The sequence below is a fragment of the Thunnus albacares genome, chromosome 12 (genome assembly GCF_914725855.1).
Source record: "Thunnus albacares chromosome 12, fThuAlb1.1, whole genome shotgun sequence".
NCBI classification, from domain to species: domain Eukaryota; kingdom Metazoa; phylum Chordata; class Actinopteri; order Scombriformes; family Scombridae; genus Thunnus; species Thunnus albacares.
This window is the reverse complement of record NC_058117.1, coordinates 23,247,992-23,268,112: the sequence shown is the minus strand read 5'-3', so window position 1 is coordinate 23,268,112 and position 20,121 is coordinate 23,247,992. Positions and strand designations below refer to the sequence as shown.

Here is a 20,121-nt window from a genome sequence, read left to right as displayed (position 1 = left end):
GAAACATCTGGTGAATATCGATATGTAAAACATAGGACTTTTGGTTGAAATGATCATTCTGCCATGTTCAGAAGTCAGTAAAAAGTCACAATTTTATGTTGCAAAGTTTTGTCTGAAGTCCCTACTTGTAACAACAATTTCAAAAAAATATAAAACATGTTGATGATATTTCCCATCAAAGTAATTCCCTGAGTTATAAGGCAGTTTGTACTGGGTTAAATCAAATCTAATGTGCAGTGTGTGAAAAGTAGAAAAATTGCCCCGTATACAGTATTTATCCCTACAAAGCCAAACTGTAGTAACTAAGGAGCTACTGACACTAACAAAAATGTCCTCTTGATCAATTTTTTGTGGTGGAAAAGCTGAATATCCAGTTGTTAAATCATTTAATCACACAAAAGCAGTTTGTCTTTGTGGGGCAGAATCCTGTACAGTAGTGTGGTCCCGTAACAAATCCGTTCCTTAATTACAGAAATTTAATTGTCATTTTCTGATGATGATCTACAGGCTGTGCCCACCTCAAATGGGACGTCCTTTGACTTCGTCTCTGACAATGGACCAGGCTGTCTGGACTTGTACTCCACCCCTCAGTATAGAATAGACCAGCCCAGTGACGATACAGGTGAGCTACTTACCTTCTGCATCTTCTTTCTAAATGTCCTCGAAAAGATCAGACTGAGTTATGTGAAAATTGAAGTGGACCCTCTGTACTGAGAATATTTAACTGAATTATTATAAAATGATAAAATCACAGCTCAGGTTACTGCTGATGTAACCTAGAAGTTACATAAGCAGGCTTATGCTGCATTATGTACAGTATATATCAGAAAGAAGCCCTTGTCTGTAGCTAAAACCTAAACTAACACTCCTACCATGTGAGAACCTTGTTTTCAAAATGATATATATATATATTTTTTAGGTTAATTTACATTATTATATGGTTATTTGTGGGTTGAGGCAAACTATAAAAACCTCAGTTGGATAAACTCACAGTTTACCTGCCATGTTATAAATAAGTTTATTTTACTTAGGAAAGCTGACTGTCATGGTGAGAAGCAGGAAATGGACCCAAATGCAGGAAAGCAGGTCAAGTAACGCTTGATAGGCTGGGAAGAAGCTGGGAACACACAAGGGAAACACAGAGTAACAGAAAACCAAAACCCAGAAAACACAAACCCAGCGTAAATCAAACCGTCCCAGAATTACATAAAGTTAAGTACACAACACTACAAGCTAACTAATAATGCAAGACAGTCCTTCAGAGATACAACTCAACTCAGTCTCCTCCAACATAACGGGGAGAAACGCTGAAGTCTCTGGATAAATAAACCAAGGAACACAGAACTACAAGCTAACCAATAACCTAATAATCTTTCCAAGAAACAACTCAAATAACATGAAAGAGCAAAATCAAATGACCAAAAGGACTGAACAGAAGTGCAACACAGGAAACCGACAGAACACAAAGACACAAAGAGTCCAAAAAAAAACAGACAGTCCAGGCAGGATGTGATGCTGACATTAAATTGGCTGAGTTTGATGTAGAGTATTAACAGACGAAATGAACATTTTGAAGATTTATAAACAGTCTCTGTTATCCTTCTGTTGTATTTTGTCATATTTATTGTGACATTGTACAAGACTTACTGTTTTGACTCTGCTGCTCAGCTCTTTTACTTTGTTGCCACTGAAATCACAGAATTGTCTTTTAAGGGACACTCTGCTGATTTGACACTTCAAAGTCCATTTACTCGCCACGGGGAGTACTCAACAGCCTGTGAATGCAGCTGTATAATGTCTTCTCTGCCTCTGGAGGAGATTTGTAAAGAAAATTACTCTGGAGTTGGAGACTACACATTTTGAACAGAAGGCTGGGTTTCTCGGAGCTTGAAAGATGTGAGTGTTTAGCAGGCAGGAAGGGGTCTAATGAACTCTGTTGAGTTGCATTTTTTGGAAGTGTAATGTTTTTAGATTTAAAAGTCAGGATATTTTGGCTTCTTCTGCACAGGTTTTGACTTTGCAATTATCCACCAACACCATGGAAGCTCAACTGTAAATGGTCAATGGGCTTCATTTATATATCGCCTTTCTAGTCTTCTGACCACTCAAAGCGCTTTACAATACACGCCAACATTCACACACTGATGGCACAGGCTTTCATGCAAGGTGCCAACCTGCCCATCAAGGAGTCCTAATGCTCATTCACACACACGCTCGCAGACCGTTGGCACAGCCTTCTGGAGCCATTTGCGGTTCGACGTGAGGACTGGAGCAACCATGGATCGAACCGCCGACCTTCCGGTTACTCGCTGACCCGCTCTACCTCCTGAGCCACAGCCGCCCCATCCACTAAATCACCCGGAGTGCCTACCTTTACTCAGAAAAATGCCACAGATTATTATTAACTGTTTTAACAATGTATTGTGTTTGTGTGTCCAACCAGAGAAGAAGGAAGAGTGTGTGTACGAAGTGTGTTTGCCTCCGGAGGATCAGGCGTCGGAAGGAGGAGAGGAGAAGTCTGAGGGAGGAGAAGATGGGATGAAGAAAAGAGGAGTCGGTGCGATGGTTAAGGTCTTCCACTTCATCATGAAACAGAGCTACATCTGTGCTCTCATAGCCATGATGGTGAGTTATGCAGCCACAGGTGGTGTAAGCTAGAAGTCACAGACGCAGGCTTATGCTGTGTTTGTGTCCTCTATTTGGATGTTGGAAAGGCAAACATCTAAAATTACTTTTATTTGTGAATTTAAAATTGACCAAAAGCAAATTATTAAAAAAAAAAAAAAACTTTCTGTAAGAAGAATTGAGTCTGTTATGAAATTGACAAAATAATTCTTTAAAACCCATTCTACTTATTAATTATTGATGATGTGGCTCACGTTTTGTATTTGCAGTTTAATTTTACACAACACGAACGCAAATTCAAACCCACAGACCTGCTGGAAAAACGTTGGTGCGGTCAGTAAATGTCAAACGCTCCCGCCTCCTTGATCAACTTTGATTAAGATGTTCTCGAGCAAAGCATTGAACCCCTCTCTCTGCTTCCAGTGGAACTACTGGCTGACCAACAGGAGGAAACTGTGGTTGTACTGGGCAGCCACTGTGGGCGAATGTGTGGCAGGGTATTACTGAAGAGCATCTGTTCTCGTTTGAACAGTCCTGGATAAATCAAAATTAATTTAAGTAACAGTCACATAGTTTGACTTTGATTTTGGATTGGCAGCAAAGAGACACTTTAATCTTTAGAATTAGATATTTATTTCAAATCTGAGTAACACAGTAAGTAAGTTACAGTATTTACATGTGTACACGGCTACAAAAAACTACACAGAAAAGGACCAAATCAACCCAAGTGACACATTCTGCATTAAAAGCTGCACTAATCAAATTTTTATATGAACGACTGGTTGAATGACTATGTGTAATATATAAAAGGAGTCGCTCACAGTGATGAACCCACACGGCTCTCAAGTCACCCTCAACTCTGTAGCATTTAAGCATCTTTCACCTCATTGCACTGGTTTGATGAACTGTGACTTTCAGACACATCAGGCAGCAGTTTTTCTTTTTTTGCAATAAAGCTCTGAGTTTGAGCATGTTTTTCCTCAGGAATTAAATACCAATGTTGCTTCATGTCTGCCAGGTGTGTAAACAGGCAATTGTTTGCCTAGCATGTTAGCCACAACAAATTTATAAGGCTATAATATGTAAAACATGTGTGCGACGTTGCAGAGTTCCTTCCCCTAAGAGACCAAATCAGAATACATAGACATCATTTACATACTGCTGGACTCAGTTTGACTTTCCAGCGGTTTCTCTCGTCTCTGTGCACCATGTACGCTTCCTGAGTAGAGCCAAAACTCAAAACACGACATCCCAGAAGGATAAAAGAAAAGGAAAAACAATAGGAAAGACAAAAATCCACAAAAGTGAGCCTTGTTTTTGACTCTCAATACAATATATTTAACAAATTTCAATTGTGTTAAATCATTTCTTTCATAAAATCTAGTTACTGTAGGTCATGTTGAGCCTCCAGTATGTCACAAACCTGTAAATAAAGGGAGTGAAAACTAAGTGAAAGTGTCACCTGGATGTAAACTAATCAGTCCTCATCTTTTATTTGACCTTTATAAGTCGTCCATCAACAACAGAGCTGTGACATTTGAGTGACTTGTCTGTAATTTGTTTTCTTTCAGGCCTGGAGCATCACGTACGTCAGCTGGCTGACGTTTGTCTTCCTCATGTGGTCTTGCATGCTGTGGATGGTGAGGGACCGGCGGCGTTATGCCATGCTGTCGTCCCCCTTCATGGTGGCCTACGGAAACCTGCTGATAGTCCTGCAGTACATTTATAGTTTTGAGAACATGGAGGAAGTCTCAGGATTCTTTCTCAAGAAGGAAAACCCGTTCCACTCGCTTTCGTCCAAGGTTTGGAAGTTTAAATAAAAAGCTGAAGAATCTTCCTAATTTTGACGTTGCCAATAATTTCCGCCCCCTAGAAATCCATACAGTCATTAAAACTGACCTTTTAGATCGAGTCACAACAACAGATGTACTCTGTATGCAGCTAGTGGGATATATATTTCAGATAGAAACTCAACATTTCACTAAATGAGACTGTCAAAATCCATCTCTCTAATAGTCAATTAATTAAATAAGAGTAGACAGTCACACAGTGTACTCCTCAAGGAGAAGGTCATGTTTTTAGTCTTTTGACATGTTTTGGAATAGCTCAAAGTCTTTCATGTTGGCAGCTACAGAACCTGACCTAATTGTGTCTAAAATGACATTTTATACATTAGTAGGTCATCTCAGACTCAAATGGTTTTCCTCAGGGACTTATAACGACCTTAATGTGTGTTTTTTTAATCACACACTTCCGTTTCATTAATCAGTGTGTGTATTCATCACTTTCGAGAGCGGAGGGACAGTTGTATATCACACCTGGGTTAAACTGTTTTACTAATTATTATTTTCAAGGTTTATGTTAAGTGCCAGATGAATACAACACATGTCAGAAAGTTTAGACAATCCGATTTAAGTTTAGAAGGTCGTTTCTGATTTATATAAATTCCCCGCTTGTTGTTAAGACAACCCTTATCCCAGCAGGTTAAAGTAATTGAGAAGATTTATTGCCTCAGTCTTTTCTTGCTGGTCATATATTTATCTAAACATTTTATTTATTCCTTGTAGGTTCTGTGTCTGCTGAGCTTCTGGCTACTGCTGAGACAGACGCTTACAGAGAGACGGGAAAAACAAAAGGAAGAGAGTGCTGGTCTCTCAGACGTTCATGTGGAGGATCAGAAGAAGAAGAAGGGTAAGCGACATGCTCTTTTTAAAATCAGATTGTAGTAGAAATACTGTGTAATATACCGTAGGTTACAGTATGAGTACATTTGGAAATGACCACCAGCTGCCAGCACAACCGATGAACTCTACTGGACAGTTTTTGCAGATACTAACCAAGTATCTTCTGCAGTTTTCTGAATTAAAGCATATAAGGACTGGTGACATTTTACATTGATTAAACTTTGTAGAAGAGGAATAGAAAGGATTGAAGTTTCTTGCCTTTATTTGGAAGCTTTTAGCTTTATTTGGGTTTAATTATGCTGCACATATTACAATCTTAAGTTTATTTCCACAACCAGGGAAGAATGTTGAGCAGTTTTGCAAGTGATCTAGATCTCTGCCTTCACTGTTCATGAGGGAGAAAGGTTTGATTATCACTCCACTGATAATGTTCAAGATCAGAAAAGACTTTTCAAAACTTCTGTCAAACAAAGTCAGTTATTAATTTAATACTCAGCCAGACAGCTTAAGCATCTTCACCTTCCAATATGTTCAAATAATGTGGTTAGATTTTAATTAAGACATAAATATGTTGTTTTGTGGGATTCAAGCATGCGTAGTATCTTCCCTTTTTATTTAAAATGACTGTCAGTTGTTCATGCTGCTATGAGGTTTTATGAAAGTCTTTGCCCTCCTGCACAGGTGTATTGTCGTGTTTATGTATATGCTTCTCTATATACTGTGGGTGTAAGTGTGTTTGTGCTTATTGTACTGTCTGTATATGATCATCTTTATATATGTAATATTTAAGCATGAAAATTCATTCTTGACCTCATGAGAAGCAGTTTGACAAAATAATTCTGGAGCTTTTAAGCACATCATTGTCAACAAATAAGGTTTGGTCAGTTGTCAGTTCTGCAAAAAACTAGAATTAAAAGAAAACAATTAAAAGATAGTCAGGAAGACATCTTGATTCAAGACGTATACTAGCCCAGTATTCAGTTTTAGTTAGTTGGCGCAGAGTTTTCTGATCCGCCGTTGTGTTTTATAGAGGAAGAGGACTCTGAGGAGGCAGACGAGCAGGACATCATGCAGGTTCTCGGCGGCATGGTGATGGCGATGCTGGTCAAATACTGGATCTACATCTGTGGCGGCATGTTCTTCTTCGTCAGCTTCGAGGGAACCATCGTCATGTACAAGATCATCTACATGATGATGTTCCTCTCCTGCGTGGCGGTCTACCAGGTAAAGTTAACGAAAACACACCTGTGATCTTGAGTGCGTCGTACCTCCTGGCTGTGTGCACCATTTTTGACCTTTTAAGCGTGTTAACCACATATTCCCAATGTTTCTTTTACATTTCCCCTCAATTAGCAAACATTTTTTTCACATACTTCAAATATATTTTGTATCTTCTTGCTCAAGCGTTACCATTTAAGACACACATTGTCGACTGAAATCCTAAATACCACTTTTTATGGCTGCACTGTTGCATCAAATCAAAATATTCTCGATGCTGCATCTTTATAATATACACATCTCCAAATGCTCTGTGCACATTTCCATGAAATTGAGACAGACATATTGAATATCTATGGAATATTTTGGATGTTGTCAGAGTACAATGAAATAAATTTCTCTTTAATTTGCACAAACCTTCAGACCAAAAAAGTTTGTTTTGCATACAAGAGCCTTTGAAACACAAACTGGATGCATTAAAACACGTTTCGTCACCAATTAAAATAAGGCTGTTTGCTGAGTGTTGTCTGAACTTAGCGTATGAGTGCATGGGTAGGCCGCTGTAGAGTTTCCAAATTCAATTTCCCAAAGACAGAAGATGCTGACAATTTTAGTAGTGTCATAAAGTTTGTGTACTGCTGGCTCATAATCCGCAGTGTATTCTTGACTGTTTTATTACGCCCACAGTAAAACAAAGCAGTCACCCTAAATCCAGACGTCCTCTGTGCACCCTGATTTAATGCATCACAGCTGTTAATGTCAGAGTAGTCATAACCTCTGACACACATTTATTACAAATATTCTTGTTTTAGGTGCACTACGAGTGGTGGCGAAGAATCCTGAAGTACTTCTGGATGTCTGTGGTGATGTACACCATGCTGGTCCTCACCCTGGTCTACACCTTCCAGTTTAAGAAGTCGTTGGCCATCTGGTCCAGCATGCTAGGCATGAAGGAAGAAGGGTGAGCTACAATGAAAGATGAGAGGCTTGAGAAGCAGGTTACTGACTCACTGCTGGGCTCACTTCCCAGACAGGCATCAGGAAATGTTAGATTTTAAGATTTGCCACAGCTCAGTCGTCAAACCATGTTTTTTTTTTTTTTTGCTCTGGATTAAAAAACATGCATTATAGGATTTTAAAATACTGGTAGTTGTTCCAACACACATAGTTAACTGAAGTCTGAAGCCTCTCTTAAGCTCTCAAATGTAAGTGTTACATGTTTGACCTGACAAAGAGCTTGAAAAATTAAATGTGTTCATTGTCCTAACCCTTCAGATTTTAACACTGTTTTCAAGTAAGACCACAGGAAAAACAGCTCTATATGGTTATGGTTACAATTAAATCAGTGCAAAATACAAAAACATAAGAGGTATATTTTTACACAATATCAAAAACACATGAAAACACATTGAAAAAGAATGTACAAGTGTAATAAGCAGATTGCTTTGCCTGGTTGTATTTCATTTTTAAGGTGTTTTCAAGGACTCAGTATCTTAATATCTGAATATAATATTGTTTTATATTTTAAAAGGGAATTTTGCTTTTTCCTTATGTATTGTTTTATATGTACATGTTATTTGTATCGCTACAGAAAGCAGTGCAGAAGGTTAATCACTGTTTTAGTGATTTGTGATAGTATATTACAGTAATAAAATTAATACAAAATCGAATTGCACTCTAGCAAAATAGTTATCAACCTCCTTTGCACTCAGACAGTTGTACAGGTTCAGACCTGAGAGCTTCCTCACTTGGGGGACATCAGATAGGATTTAAGCTCATGTCTGTTTCCTCTTAATTTTTTCCGTCTGTGCAGCTTAAAGGACCTGGGCCTGGAGCAGTTTACGGTCGCCAAGCTGTTCACCAGGATTTTCATTCCCACTTCCTTCCTGCTTGTGTGTATTCTCCATCTGCACTACTTCCACGACCGCTTTCTCCAGCTCACTGACCTCCAGGCTGTAGTGGCCAAAGAGCAGAGCACTATCTACAGGTGACTTAAAATCACTCACATTGTTTGTTTACTTTGGTGTGATTATTGAAAAGTCTTCATTTTCTGTATTTGGTTTGTCTGAGTTCACACAGCTGAATGAAACTGGCCTATTGGGAGGTTAGATTAGAAATGTTGGTGGTGAGAAGAAGCCTGATTTAATCTAATTCCAGTCACTTTACCTTTTGCTTAACTAGATTTATCTGCAATCTTTGGTGTAAAAAATCCTGAGAAATGAGCGATTGAACTTTTAAGAAAATGCTACATCTTCAATAGCGACCTTATACTCCCTCAATTGGGTGTAACTAAAATGTCCTACTAATTCAATCATCTCAATTTATTTTAATAATCTTTCTCTCTACAACTAGCAACCTATTGTTTTGCCTACTGTGATGTCCCACCCCAACATCCTGTTCCAAAAGGAAATAATACATTACATGAAGGAAGTATTGATACTGTTACTATTATACTACATGATGCCGTTTCATGGGATCTTTAAAAACATGTAGAAACAGCAGAATTTGAGGTGTCATTATCGGTCTCCCTGCACCTATAAAACATACATACTCATCTTTTTCTTTCTTCTTATGATTACTGTTTGTTCTGATGGCTTAATTATATTATTCGATATCACAATATGGGAAACGGATGGAAAATAATACGCACAATAACAAACGGATGCTCAACGTGATGTGCAAGGTTCAACTTATGCATTAAATCAGAAAGAAATCATTCATTTTGATGACAGTCATTTGTAGAAGGAAGAAATAGTATGTCGTGTCTTTTATGTATTTGTATTATTGAGTCACAGAGCTCAACATCCGTTTTTCTGAAAGATAAATGTCTGAGAGGAGGGAAAAAGGTCACAACTTGGGAGAGAGTTTAAATCTTTTTTTTTTTTATTGTGCTGCAGATGGAATATGTTTTCATCCAGATGGTTAGAGGAATCTGAGGAATCAAGGGAATACCTTCATGACAATATAATTACACTGAAAGTCAATAATATTCAATTATCAACCAGAACTATTTGTACCACATTTTTCAAGAAAGCGGACTGAAACACTTTTTCAGCTTTTGGTGCAACCAGTTATTTGATGTTACTTGACGAAACTAACTAAAGATATATTTGCTCTCTACAGTTTGTCATTTTTTCCTTTGTTTTTTTGCAGTTTAAGTAACATGGATAATCAGTGATTCAGAAAAAGCAAACGACAGTGTAGATAAATGAAACTGAACAGGCTTTAGATGAGCGTACGGTGAAAAACATTCAGCCTTCTTCATCACACTGTGCAGGAAAATCACACACCGTGTTAAACAGCCATCATAACCGCTGTTCCCTCACACATCTGTCATTGTGTTCTTTGTCGCGCTGCTCTGTGTTACGACATTTGCATTTTTACAGCCTGTGGCGTAGTGTTTTTATAACTTTATTGTCCTATGGTGGATTTTCCATTATTTCGCGGCCACTTGCTTAGCCCATCTCTGCTCTGCTTCTCTCTATGACACTGCTGCCATCTCTCCTCTGCCATCCTCCTCCTCCTCCTCTTCCTCCTCTTCCTCCTCTTCCTCTCCTCACAGCCACGCTAAAGTCAATGGGCGTGTCTATCTGATCATGAATAGGTGGGTATCTGCTTGCTTTCTGTAGCATCCATCACCATCCCACTTTCACCTCCGAGTCTGAACTCTCTCCTCCTGTTGTCATAAGTCCTTTCCCACTTTACTGACCTGTTCCTGTTACCCTGTTTGCCAATGATGGGACATTGATGATCCTCTGAAATATCTTACTTCTGGAGTTTGGGTATTTTTACTGACATGTATGATGTTTCTTTTCAGGTTTTTTGTTTTTTTATTATTTTGCCTGTAGCCTTCTCTTTTTGTGTTCTCTGTTGATGGTTCATCGCCTGCAAACCCAGCCGAAAAAAAAAAAAAAAAGTCTAATAGTTGCACAAACTGGCCAACGTTTGTGATGGATAACCTCTTTCTCAAGCATGTTTGAAAAAAAACAGCTGTTCCTTTCCAGTATCCGTACCCGTTTACTGCACTGAGCCCCAGAAAATTACCCCCTTCCTGAAAAAGCTCGACTCCCCCCAAAACCGCACTTGCCTTTTGGACGGTTTTCATGCATCTTAATGAAACTACATGGATATTTTAAAGTGATTTCAAGTGCTAGTTTCAGCCTGCCTTTGTCGGTTTTCTGTCCTCACTGTTTCCTCTTGACTTCTGTGTAACTTTATTGTTCTGAGCAGCATCAAGCAAAAAATTTCCACTCAACAGAGCAAGTAAGTGTGACCACTGGGTAACGAAAATGCTTGCTTTGATATGCGGCCGGTTCATGCAAGCCAAACCCGACCTTTGACCTCGCCCCATTGCCTGAGAAGACTTTTAAAGGGTCAATGCTTCCCTTCAGCTACTACCATTTATCCACTGCAAGAAGAAAAAAAAAAAATCCCTCAGACACCGAAAGAAAAACCAACATAGTTTATTTTAAAGAATGCAGAAGGAATGTGCACTGCTTTTCGATTACAATGCCTGATGAAACACTGCTCTGCTGTTCTGTAAGTGGACACAGAGCTGATGATTCCTATCCTGACATTTGCATTGGAGCCCTCTGAGAATCAGCTGGATCGTATGTGTGTGTGTGTGTGTGTGTGTGTGTGTGTATTTATATACTTATGGGGACAGAATACCTTCATAAAGATAAGAATGTGAGGAAAACCCTTAAATATGAGGAATGTTTGCCTGCCTCAATATCTTGAATTTGTTATTTTGTGTTTAGGGTGAAAGGATGAGGTTATTTTTATGATAATGTTGCATCATGTCGCATTGGAGTTACCGTAATTACCGGTTTACGACTTGTAAATAGCATCCTCGTCAACATACTGTACTGTCATGAAGATTAAGACGTGTTTCAAGTCAAAATGAGAAAGGATAAAGGTCATTTACTCAAGTAAATATTAGGGCATGGTTACAGATACCTAGAGAAATAAAGCCCTTAAAAGTATACTAAATAGTCCTAAAATTAGGGGTCAAAAATACTTTAATAGTGTAGAAGCACACTTTTCATTTAACCCAATCAGCCAGAGTCCTAGAAAGTTGATGTGAGCTGATGGGAGTCTCAGAGTGAGAATTGTTTCAAGTGGGTGAAAAGAAATTGAACAAAGATCAAAAAAACAAGCAGTTACATAAAATAAAGCAAGGGAAATTGGGTTTATTCAGCAGGCACTGGGAGACAAAGGCAATCAATACGAACTACTGCATCAGCAAAACATTAAACAACCAAGCAAAACAACCAAAAAGTGGTTGGAGTGGTTGAAAACGCTCGCTGGCTGCCAGAACAGCAGATCTGGCAGAAAAGACTCTGAATTAATTCCCCTTAAACAAACACATACATGAACATTAGTCAGCAACACTGAAAGCTTAATGAACGAGCCGTTGCTGGTGAAGCACGACTGGTGAAGCGGCTGATGCCAGTCAGAGAACGCTCCATGTCTGCTATCATTATTTAGAAAAAGATATGAAGTCAGCTTTCTTTATTGCTACAAAAATTGCACACAACATCAAAAGCGCAAGTCATTAAAGGTCCTCATAAGTATATTAATAGAGTTGTATGTGAGTGATTATGTGTGCGTTCAGTATTTGTCTTTGCTTGTAACGACTTCTCACATGTTGTCAGACTGGTGCACCCGGATGGCAGCCTGGCAGACCTCACCATGCTCAGCGCCAGCTCAGTGGACGCAGCGCTGCCCAGAGCAGCAGAGGCGGAGCGGCAGGAGGAGCAGGAGGAGCAGGGGGAGTGGGGGACGGAGAAGGAGAAGGAGAAGGAGAAGGAGCAGGTTCTGGTGGTGGTGATGGATGACACCGACATAACTGGCGTGAAGCCCAGGACCTTCTCCGACCCGCGGCAGTCCAGCGTAGACGAGAGCCACCGCTGCAGTGTGGGGACCGAGCCAGAACCGAGCACCGAGCAGAGCTCAGGTACTGAACAGCTGCAACACAGAATCAACTAATCAGTATTTTCTTGATTATCAATCAAGTCAATGAATCATTTAGTCTATAAAATGTCAGAACATCATGTGAAGTGCCAAGTGCAATTTTCCAAACACCAAGATGATGTCTCCTAGTTGCTTGTTTTGTCCAACCATCAGTACAAAAACCAGATATTCAGTTTACATACATCACATAAACTGAGAAAAACAGCAAATCCTCATAGTTGAGAAGCTGTAACCAGCTAATATTTGGTATTTCTTCTTAAGAAACGACTTTCAAGGTTAACAGACATAATTGTTGTTGATTAGTTTTGGTAAATTTTTCAGCACAAATAATTTAAATGTTTGATTTTCCTTTGCTAGTCTTGCACAGCCAAACTTGTGGCTCATTAAGTTCATGGAGGTGTGCAAAATTTAAGCACAAAAATTGCTGAAAAAAGGCAAAAACACAGAGGGTGAGCTTATTTATATTTCAAACTAATATCATTAAGATACAGAGAACATGTGCTACCAATCACATTGCTGCCTCAGGGTTTACAAAGTTGTCTGTATCACATTTTTTCTTCCATATAAAACTTTTTTTTTAGCGATGGATGTGTCTACAAGACTGTTTCTGTCAAGCAGTTGCAGCATCTGTTAATACGTCCATGTTACAGATTTAAAATTCAAGTTCCTGTTCCAATTTGTAGACAAATAAATCAGTTTGATTGTGACGGTAATGTACAAAGTATGCTTTTTCTCTTGCAAATATTTGGGTTTAGGTCACGTCCAACACTCACCCAGCAGATGACAGATGCAGCCAGTCTGCAATAACAAAAACAACACTTGCATTGTATTTATGAATGGGGATCTGCTGCACTTTTAGCTTTTCTGTCCTCGTTTTTAGCCCATGGTGACTAAGAAACTGGGGTCAAAAAAACAAACAATGTCCTCCATGTTGGTACAGTTACAAGGAAAGGCGAGTTTATTTGTATAGGACATTTCAACAACAAGGCAATTCAGAGTATTTACATAAAACATAAAAGACATCAAGACAGAATGTAAAGCAAAACAAGGCAATATAAAAAAAAAAAATTGGAAATAAAAATAAGCTAAAATAGAATAAGACAGATAAAACAGGAGAGTTAAAGTTACAGTGCAGTGTAAGATATTAATCAAAAGCTTGAGCCTTGATTTAAGAACTGAGAGTTGCAGCAGACCTGCAGTTTTCTGGATAAAAACTGAAACCTGCTTCTCCATGTTTAGTTTTGACTCTGAGGACAGAAAACAGACCTGTCACAGACGACCTGAGAGGTGATGGTTCATAATATAGCAGAAGATCAGAAAAGTATTTTGGCCCTAAACCATTCAGTGCTTTATAAACCAACGGCAGTATTTTAAAATCAATTCTTTGACAGACAGGAAGCCAGCTTAAAGATCTGAGAACTGGAGTTATATGATCCACTTTCTTGGTCTTAGTGAGGACTCGAGCAGCAGCGTTCTGATTCAGCTGCAGCTGTCTGATCGACTCTTTAGGGAGACCTGTAAAGACACTGTTACAGTAGTCGAGTCTTCTGAAGATAAACGCATGGACAAGTTTTTCCAAATCCTGCTGAGACACACTGTAAGTCCTTTATTTAGTTACACCACACCAAAGGGTCATACTAAATGATGTACTCTTCATACTGTATCTAAATATAGTTGGCATGCATATCATGTCGCCATGCCAACATACAGGTTTGAATGTGTTGCTATGTCAGTTTCTCTGACTCATATCTAAAGAAATAAAAATCTCAACAAAAGATGTATCTGTATCTGAAGGCTGCGTGGCTCATAAAGTTTCAGAGATTTATTGGGACATGTGAGGTTTTGTGTGTCCTCCAAACTATATTAAAGCCTTATCTGTGAGGTTGTAACATGACCGGCCATGTTTACTCCTCTCTGTGTGTGTTTACAGCTGAGACTCATGTGCTGTTGTGTAGACGGACGGCACAGCATCGGGCATGTTTTTTTTCTCTCAGGTCTCTCTCGGCCTGTAAGCTCTTCAGTCTGCTTCGAAGACATACGGTTCTTACGGGCCAAAGTTCTCTTAGAGAGGCTCAGTCTGTTGCCCAACTATCTGCCGTCTGCGCTCTCACCAGCCAGCCATTAATCATCGCAAGCAAAAATCCGTTGTATTGCAGATTTTTGGTCTCCGCAATATTTATCCTAAATTTTCTGTTATGACACAAGTGCATAGTTCAAGCACTCACTTTCACCCATTACATCTTCCCACTAAGGCCAACTAAAGCTTAGCTTATTTACACAGACAGTCACACTAGTCTTAAATTAAAATGTTGTTTATATACACAGAAAATAAAATAGGTGATAAAACACAACCCTGCGGTGCCTCTCAGTTTATAATGAGCTGTGGGCGATATGAGCTATATGCTCTCTCAGAGTTTCTAATCCAAACAATGAGGCCTCTAATAAACCTGAGATAATACGGCTTTTGTAAAAACATACACCATCTAACTGTGGCTGCAGTTTTTATATCCTTTGTGAGAATATAAAACTAAATATTTAGTGTAGATTCTCAGCTAATTAAAGTAACAGTTTGCCAGAGAATACAAATTTTAAGCGTGTTTCCACCCATTTTGACATGTTCTGTATATGGTAAAATGCTTTCACATTGAAAACCATTTTACAGCCTCACAATACATGTACAATGTGTTTAGCTGTTATGTTGACCTCAGTTACACCCGGTATTGCCACACATCACTTCATGATATTTAAATTCTTTACTACACACAGTGAAGACATAATTTCTTCCCTGATTAACATGTTAATTGGTTTTAATTTAATGTAGATGTATCCTATGAGTTGGAGATGGTTTGTAGGGCGACAACTCATCAATTATTTACATTACTGAGTGATTTACAGATAATTTTCTTGGTTGATTGATGACAAATTTAGTTTATAAAATGTCAGCAAATAGTGAAAAATGCCCATTATAATTTCCCAGAGCCCAAGGTGACGTTTTCAAATGTGTTGTTTTGTCTGACCAACATTACAAAACCCACATTTTACCACAGAAGACAAAGAAAACCAAAAAATATTCACATTTAAGACGTGGGGACGACTGAACAAATTTTGATCTTTCTCTGTCAATGGAGTAATCGATTAAGCAACTAATTGTTTCAGCTTTAATGATTCGTATTTATAATTTATAGTTACTGTAGTCAAATGCGTCTCTGACAACCTCTAGATTGGTCAGATCCTTAGTGTATTATTTTGTGTATTTTTGTGCCATATGAATACAGTCACATGCAGTGCATGACTTAAAGGATAAAGCTTGCTTTAACAGGACTAAATACTGTGCTTGTTTTGGACTACTTTCAGCCATGCATTCAGCAGCAAAGTATAGGTGGTATTGACTCAGAACAGTGCCCACGTTAGTGGTGATGAAGGAACGTGTCACTTAGTTCAGTGCTGTGGCTCATTGATATGTTTCTTTTAGAGATTTTGGAGACTAGTAATCATAAAATACAAGGGATAACGGTGCACATTTTGAGATGGAATCCCCCTGAAGGGCATTCACAGTGTTGTTCTGGGTTGTTCACATGCAAAGGGACAGAAATAGTTGTGTAATGAAGAGAGCTTAAGAGAGACGTTCAAACTCTGCACAGTTGGCTAGTCACGATTTGAAGTGGGTGTGAATGTTGGATTGTCTGTTTCAGTTTGAGAAAGTCACAGAAATGGTCGGACACAGCTCCCTCTATTGCGATGTCAGAAAGGTGTGTTGGGAGGAGGTTTACGAAGCTATTCAACCATTTGACAAGCAGTTCTGATGAAGCATATGTCAGCCTTAAGTTATATCAGGCTTTGGCTACACAGACAATACTTGTAGGATCAACTAATTGTTGGTTTTGGTACATAAAAAAATAGAATATTACTAGGCTAATCCTTTAACCAGTTAACCAGTAAGAATATTATCAGTATGTTGGAGTTTGAGTCAGTGGATTAGAACCCACAGGCAGCAAAATGCCAGGAGTTGGATAGTAATATTTAAAGGTTTAAATGGAGAACATACTGCTGTAATTAAGTGGTGAAAACTGGAAACACTTTCCATATGCACCTCTTCAATTTTGTTGTTTTTCCACGTAAATGTATCTGGTTTTCTTCTCTCTTTAGATCTGAAGAATAAATGGCACCTAGTGGTCGACCGTCTGACTGTGCTCCTCCTCAAGTTCCTGGAGTATTTCCACAAACTGCAGCTGTTCATCTGGTGGTTGCTGGAGATCCACATCATCAAGATTGTTTCCTGCTACATCGTCCTGGTTTCTGTCAAAGAGGTATTAACACTTGAGATTCATAAAGAGATATGACTAAATTCAGAATCTGCAACAATTATAAATTGTATCTGATTTTGATTGAGTTTGATTTGACTTGTTAGAGTAACTTTACAGTAGCTCACAATCCCAGGTGGTAAACGTATAAGGCTGCCAGATGTTTCTACAATTCATTTTCTTAACCTTGAGTTTGTACAGGACTGATTCAAAAGCGTGAAGGAAATTGTGTTGAAAGCTGCCATATATCTGCTTACAAAGCAGATAAATGGGAGAAATAGACATTCAAGAGTTAGATTTTATTGTGAAATCCACTTTGGACAACTCAGAAATAGAAAACTCCAAAGAAAACTCAAGAAAACAAATAAATACCCATGTAACATGTGTGATTTTTGGCACATGCTAGATAATAACAATAATGATTTCATTTCTGTGGCAGAAAGTGTTTCACTTGACATGATTTAAAAGCATTGTTAAGCAGAAAAAAATAATCAAAATAAGCTTTATCAAAACAAACAGGGAAAACTTGGAAAAATTATATAAATTGCAAAAAAGGTAAGATTACCCCACATGAAAAACCAGATTAAAAAGATAGGTCTTTATTTCTTTTTTAAAATACCAAACAAATTTCAACAGTTGTGGCCATAAAAACAGACAGGATCCTCACTAGATTTCTTTGGTAAAAAAAGATGTGATGGCCCATATTTGCACAGTACATGAAATGTGTTTTTTATCATTAAAAGATGTTTAAAGTGGATTTTATCCAAGAAATTAAGCTCTTGAGTGTTTTCACATCATCTGGTTTACATTGTGCCACATGCACACTGCCAAGTTTCTTCCATGTTGTTTTTTTGTAGCTTGTGGTCAGACTCAACATGTGAAATGAAAGATATTCAAACCATATATTTGTTTTTACATATATAACTATAGTGTCACTATCTTCCTTAAAGAAGAAGAACATTTACTTCACTTTTGAGGTGAAATGCTGTAAACTGTTAAACACTGTTCTTTCAGTGTGACTTCTCCTAAAGTGAAAAAAGTGACCTAAAAATGGAAATACTTTTTAAATTTTTGTGCAGCTGATGAACATTTTTAAAAACACTGTACATTTGACCTGCATTTATTCAAAAATCACTTGTTTTTTCACCTGGCTCATCTCTATTTTACTTCTTTTTTCTCTATGTGCAGCTCTGCAGCCCTCCAATGGGTAAAAACTACAGAGAACTGTGTAAAAAAAAACGAGTAGAAACTGTTTAAAAATGATTAAAATAAATACCTCGTTGTACCAGAGGCAATGTGATGCAGCAGTGCAACCTTGTAGGTTTTTTTTTACATTGCACATTTAAATAAATCAATCAAATCAATGTGTAACCATCATCCTGTAGTTAAAACAGTTAGCTAATTAATTCAGTAATTAATTGTGGATGTTTTTTCCTCATAAACAAATAGTGTAAAATGTAAGAAATACATTGAAATTTAATTGAGATAATGAAAGAGAGCTGAGATGTTGAACGATGGATGGATTGGAGAACCCAAGGAAGGGATTAGGGCTGGAGGGATGAAGTGATGGAGGGAGGAAAGGGGGACGTGGGATGGGGGGTTGAGGGATGAGGGGATGAAGGGACGAGGGGGGGGGGTCGACGATGGACGTATGGTATTCTGTCGATGAGAAGACGATGGCTGATGGTGGGAGGATAGGAGGGAACAAGGGGGGAGGTTGAGACTCTTGAGTGGGGGAGCTGTCTCATCAGTTCATCAGCTGGATGGAGACCCCTGTTCCTGTGTTCAAAGAAAGGAGAGAGAAATAAAAGTGGTTAGGATGGGAGGGACTTACAAACTGAGCCAAAAGGGGACAGGAACGGATAAGGTGTGCCTAAATACTCTATTGTGCAGAAATGGTATGTGTATAACACATGTTCTTTGTTCCTGAACTTTGTTGATAACTCTATGAACTTCATTTAAGAATTAATGACCCATTTATTAATGACTGATGAGGTATTTATGAATGAAAAATAGATTTGAAAAATAGATACAGTATGTAAGGCTTAATAACACACAGTCACAGTAAATCTACATTTTACTCAAATTTTCTTGTGTGATTTTATTGCTCAGACGCTGTATAAATAAAGTTGATCTCTTGCAACACTGAGCCATCTTGGACTAATTTGACTAATTTGAAATGAACCAGAATGGTCTTCTACACCACAGACAAGCCAGATGATAATTAGGGGAGGTTTTCAGTAACCTGTAACGGCTGTTATAGATGGAAAACAGAGCCGATCTGAGTTTTCTTGCCATCAGGGCTCTTTGAGTTTGGAACAAAGTGTCTGAGGGTTTTAATCTGGATAAGCTCCTCAGGTGTAGTTTGTTAGATTCTTATTAAAACTCCCCTTTATAGGCTTAGACTAATGTATCTTAATGATGTTTCATTCATGGCTGTTGATCACCTGTTTTATGTGTTTTTTTTAATATATTTTTGATTTGCCTCACAGTGTACTGTATTTATTTAAATAACTCCTTTGTGAAAATGACATGTAAAAAGTCAAACACTAAAATGATTTTTGTTGTAGGAGGAAGAAGAGGAGGAAAAAAAGAGAATGACAGTGGAAAAAGGATTTATGTGGCAGTTTTTTTTTTTTGTCTTCATCACCTTTATTGTATCCTGTGCAGGTGTCTTTGTTCAACTATGTGTTCCTGGCATCCTGGGCCTTCGCGCTACCCTATAGCCAGTATCGGCCCCTTGCCTCCAGTGTTTGCTCTGTCTGGACGTGTGTCATCATCGTGTGTAAAATGTTGTACCAGCTGAAGATCATAAACCCACCGTCCTACTCCAAGAACTGCACTATGGTGAATATAAACAGAAAACTGGACACACCACATAGTGTTTCTATTATTATCACCAATAAATCACAAAGAATTCATTTGCTAATCCTTTCAGAAGTAACTGTATATGTAAATATATTGTATTTATCACAATCAATACAATCATGCACACTCACATTTTATATTATCCAACTGTCTGCACCAAGATTTAGGTGATTTTACTTCATTGTAGATATCTCAGCTGGGAGGACACGGACACGTAAATACCTTAAAGTTTGCGTTCGCTCAGAGCCGACAACACTTACACATATTTCTGTCCACAGCCAGAGAGCTACGGAGAGGACCAGAGGTTGGAGATGCAGGACTCTCTGCTGTATAGGGCACCCGTGGATCCAGCCAACTGGGTGGGCCTGAGGAAGTCTGACGACCTGCTGGGCTACCTCAGAGTGAGCAGTGGGAACATTCATCAGCTGAAAGTTTGCGATACACAATTA

General features: G+C 38.5%; 1 protein-coding gene across 3 annotated transcripts in view; it reads left to right on the top strand.

The window, feature by feature from the left end:
• The window catches only part of LOC122993647 (piezo-type mechanosensitive ion channel component 2), a 96,640-nt gene that overhangs the window by 43,089 nt on the left and 33,430 nt on the right, over window positions 1-20,121 (top strand). For all 3 annotated transcript variants that reach the window (XM_044367988.1, XM_044367986.1, XM_044367987.1), the window contains exons 10-20: window positions 508-622; window positions 2,444-2,625; window positions 4,197-4,427; window positions 5,193-5,316; window positions 6,340-6,533; window positions 7,340-7,488; window positions 8,341-8,514; window positions 12,185-12,486; window positions 16,650-16,810; window positions 19,475-19,651; window positions 19,951-20,073. In XM_044367988.1, coding sequence (XP_044223923.1) covers window positions 508-622; window positions 2,444-2,625; window positions 4,197-4,427; window positions 5,193-5,316; window positions 6,340-6,533; window positions 7,340-7,488; window positions 8,341-8,514; window positions 12,185-12,486; window positions 16,650-16,810; window positions 19,475-19,651; window positions 19,951-20,073 — 1,932 coding nt within the window. The remainder of the gene's footprint in view (window positions 1-507; window positions 623-2,443; window positions 2,626-4,196; window positions 4,428-5,192; window positions 5,317-6,339; window positions 6,534-7,339; window positions 7,489-8,340; window positions 8,515-12,184; window positions 12,487-16,649; window positions 16,811-19,474; window positions 19,652-19,950; window positions 20,074-20,121) is intronic.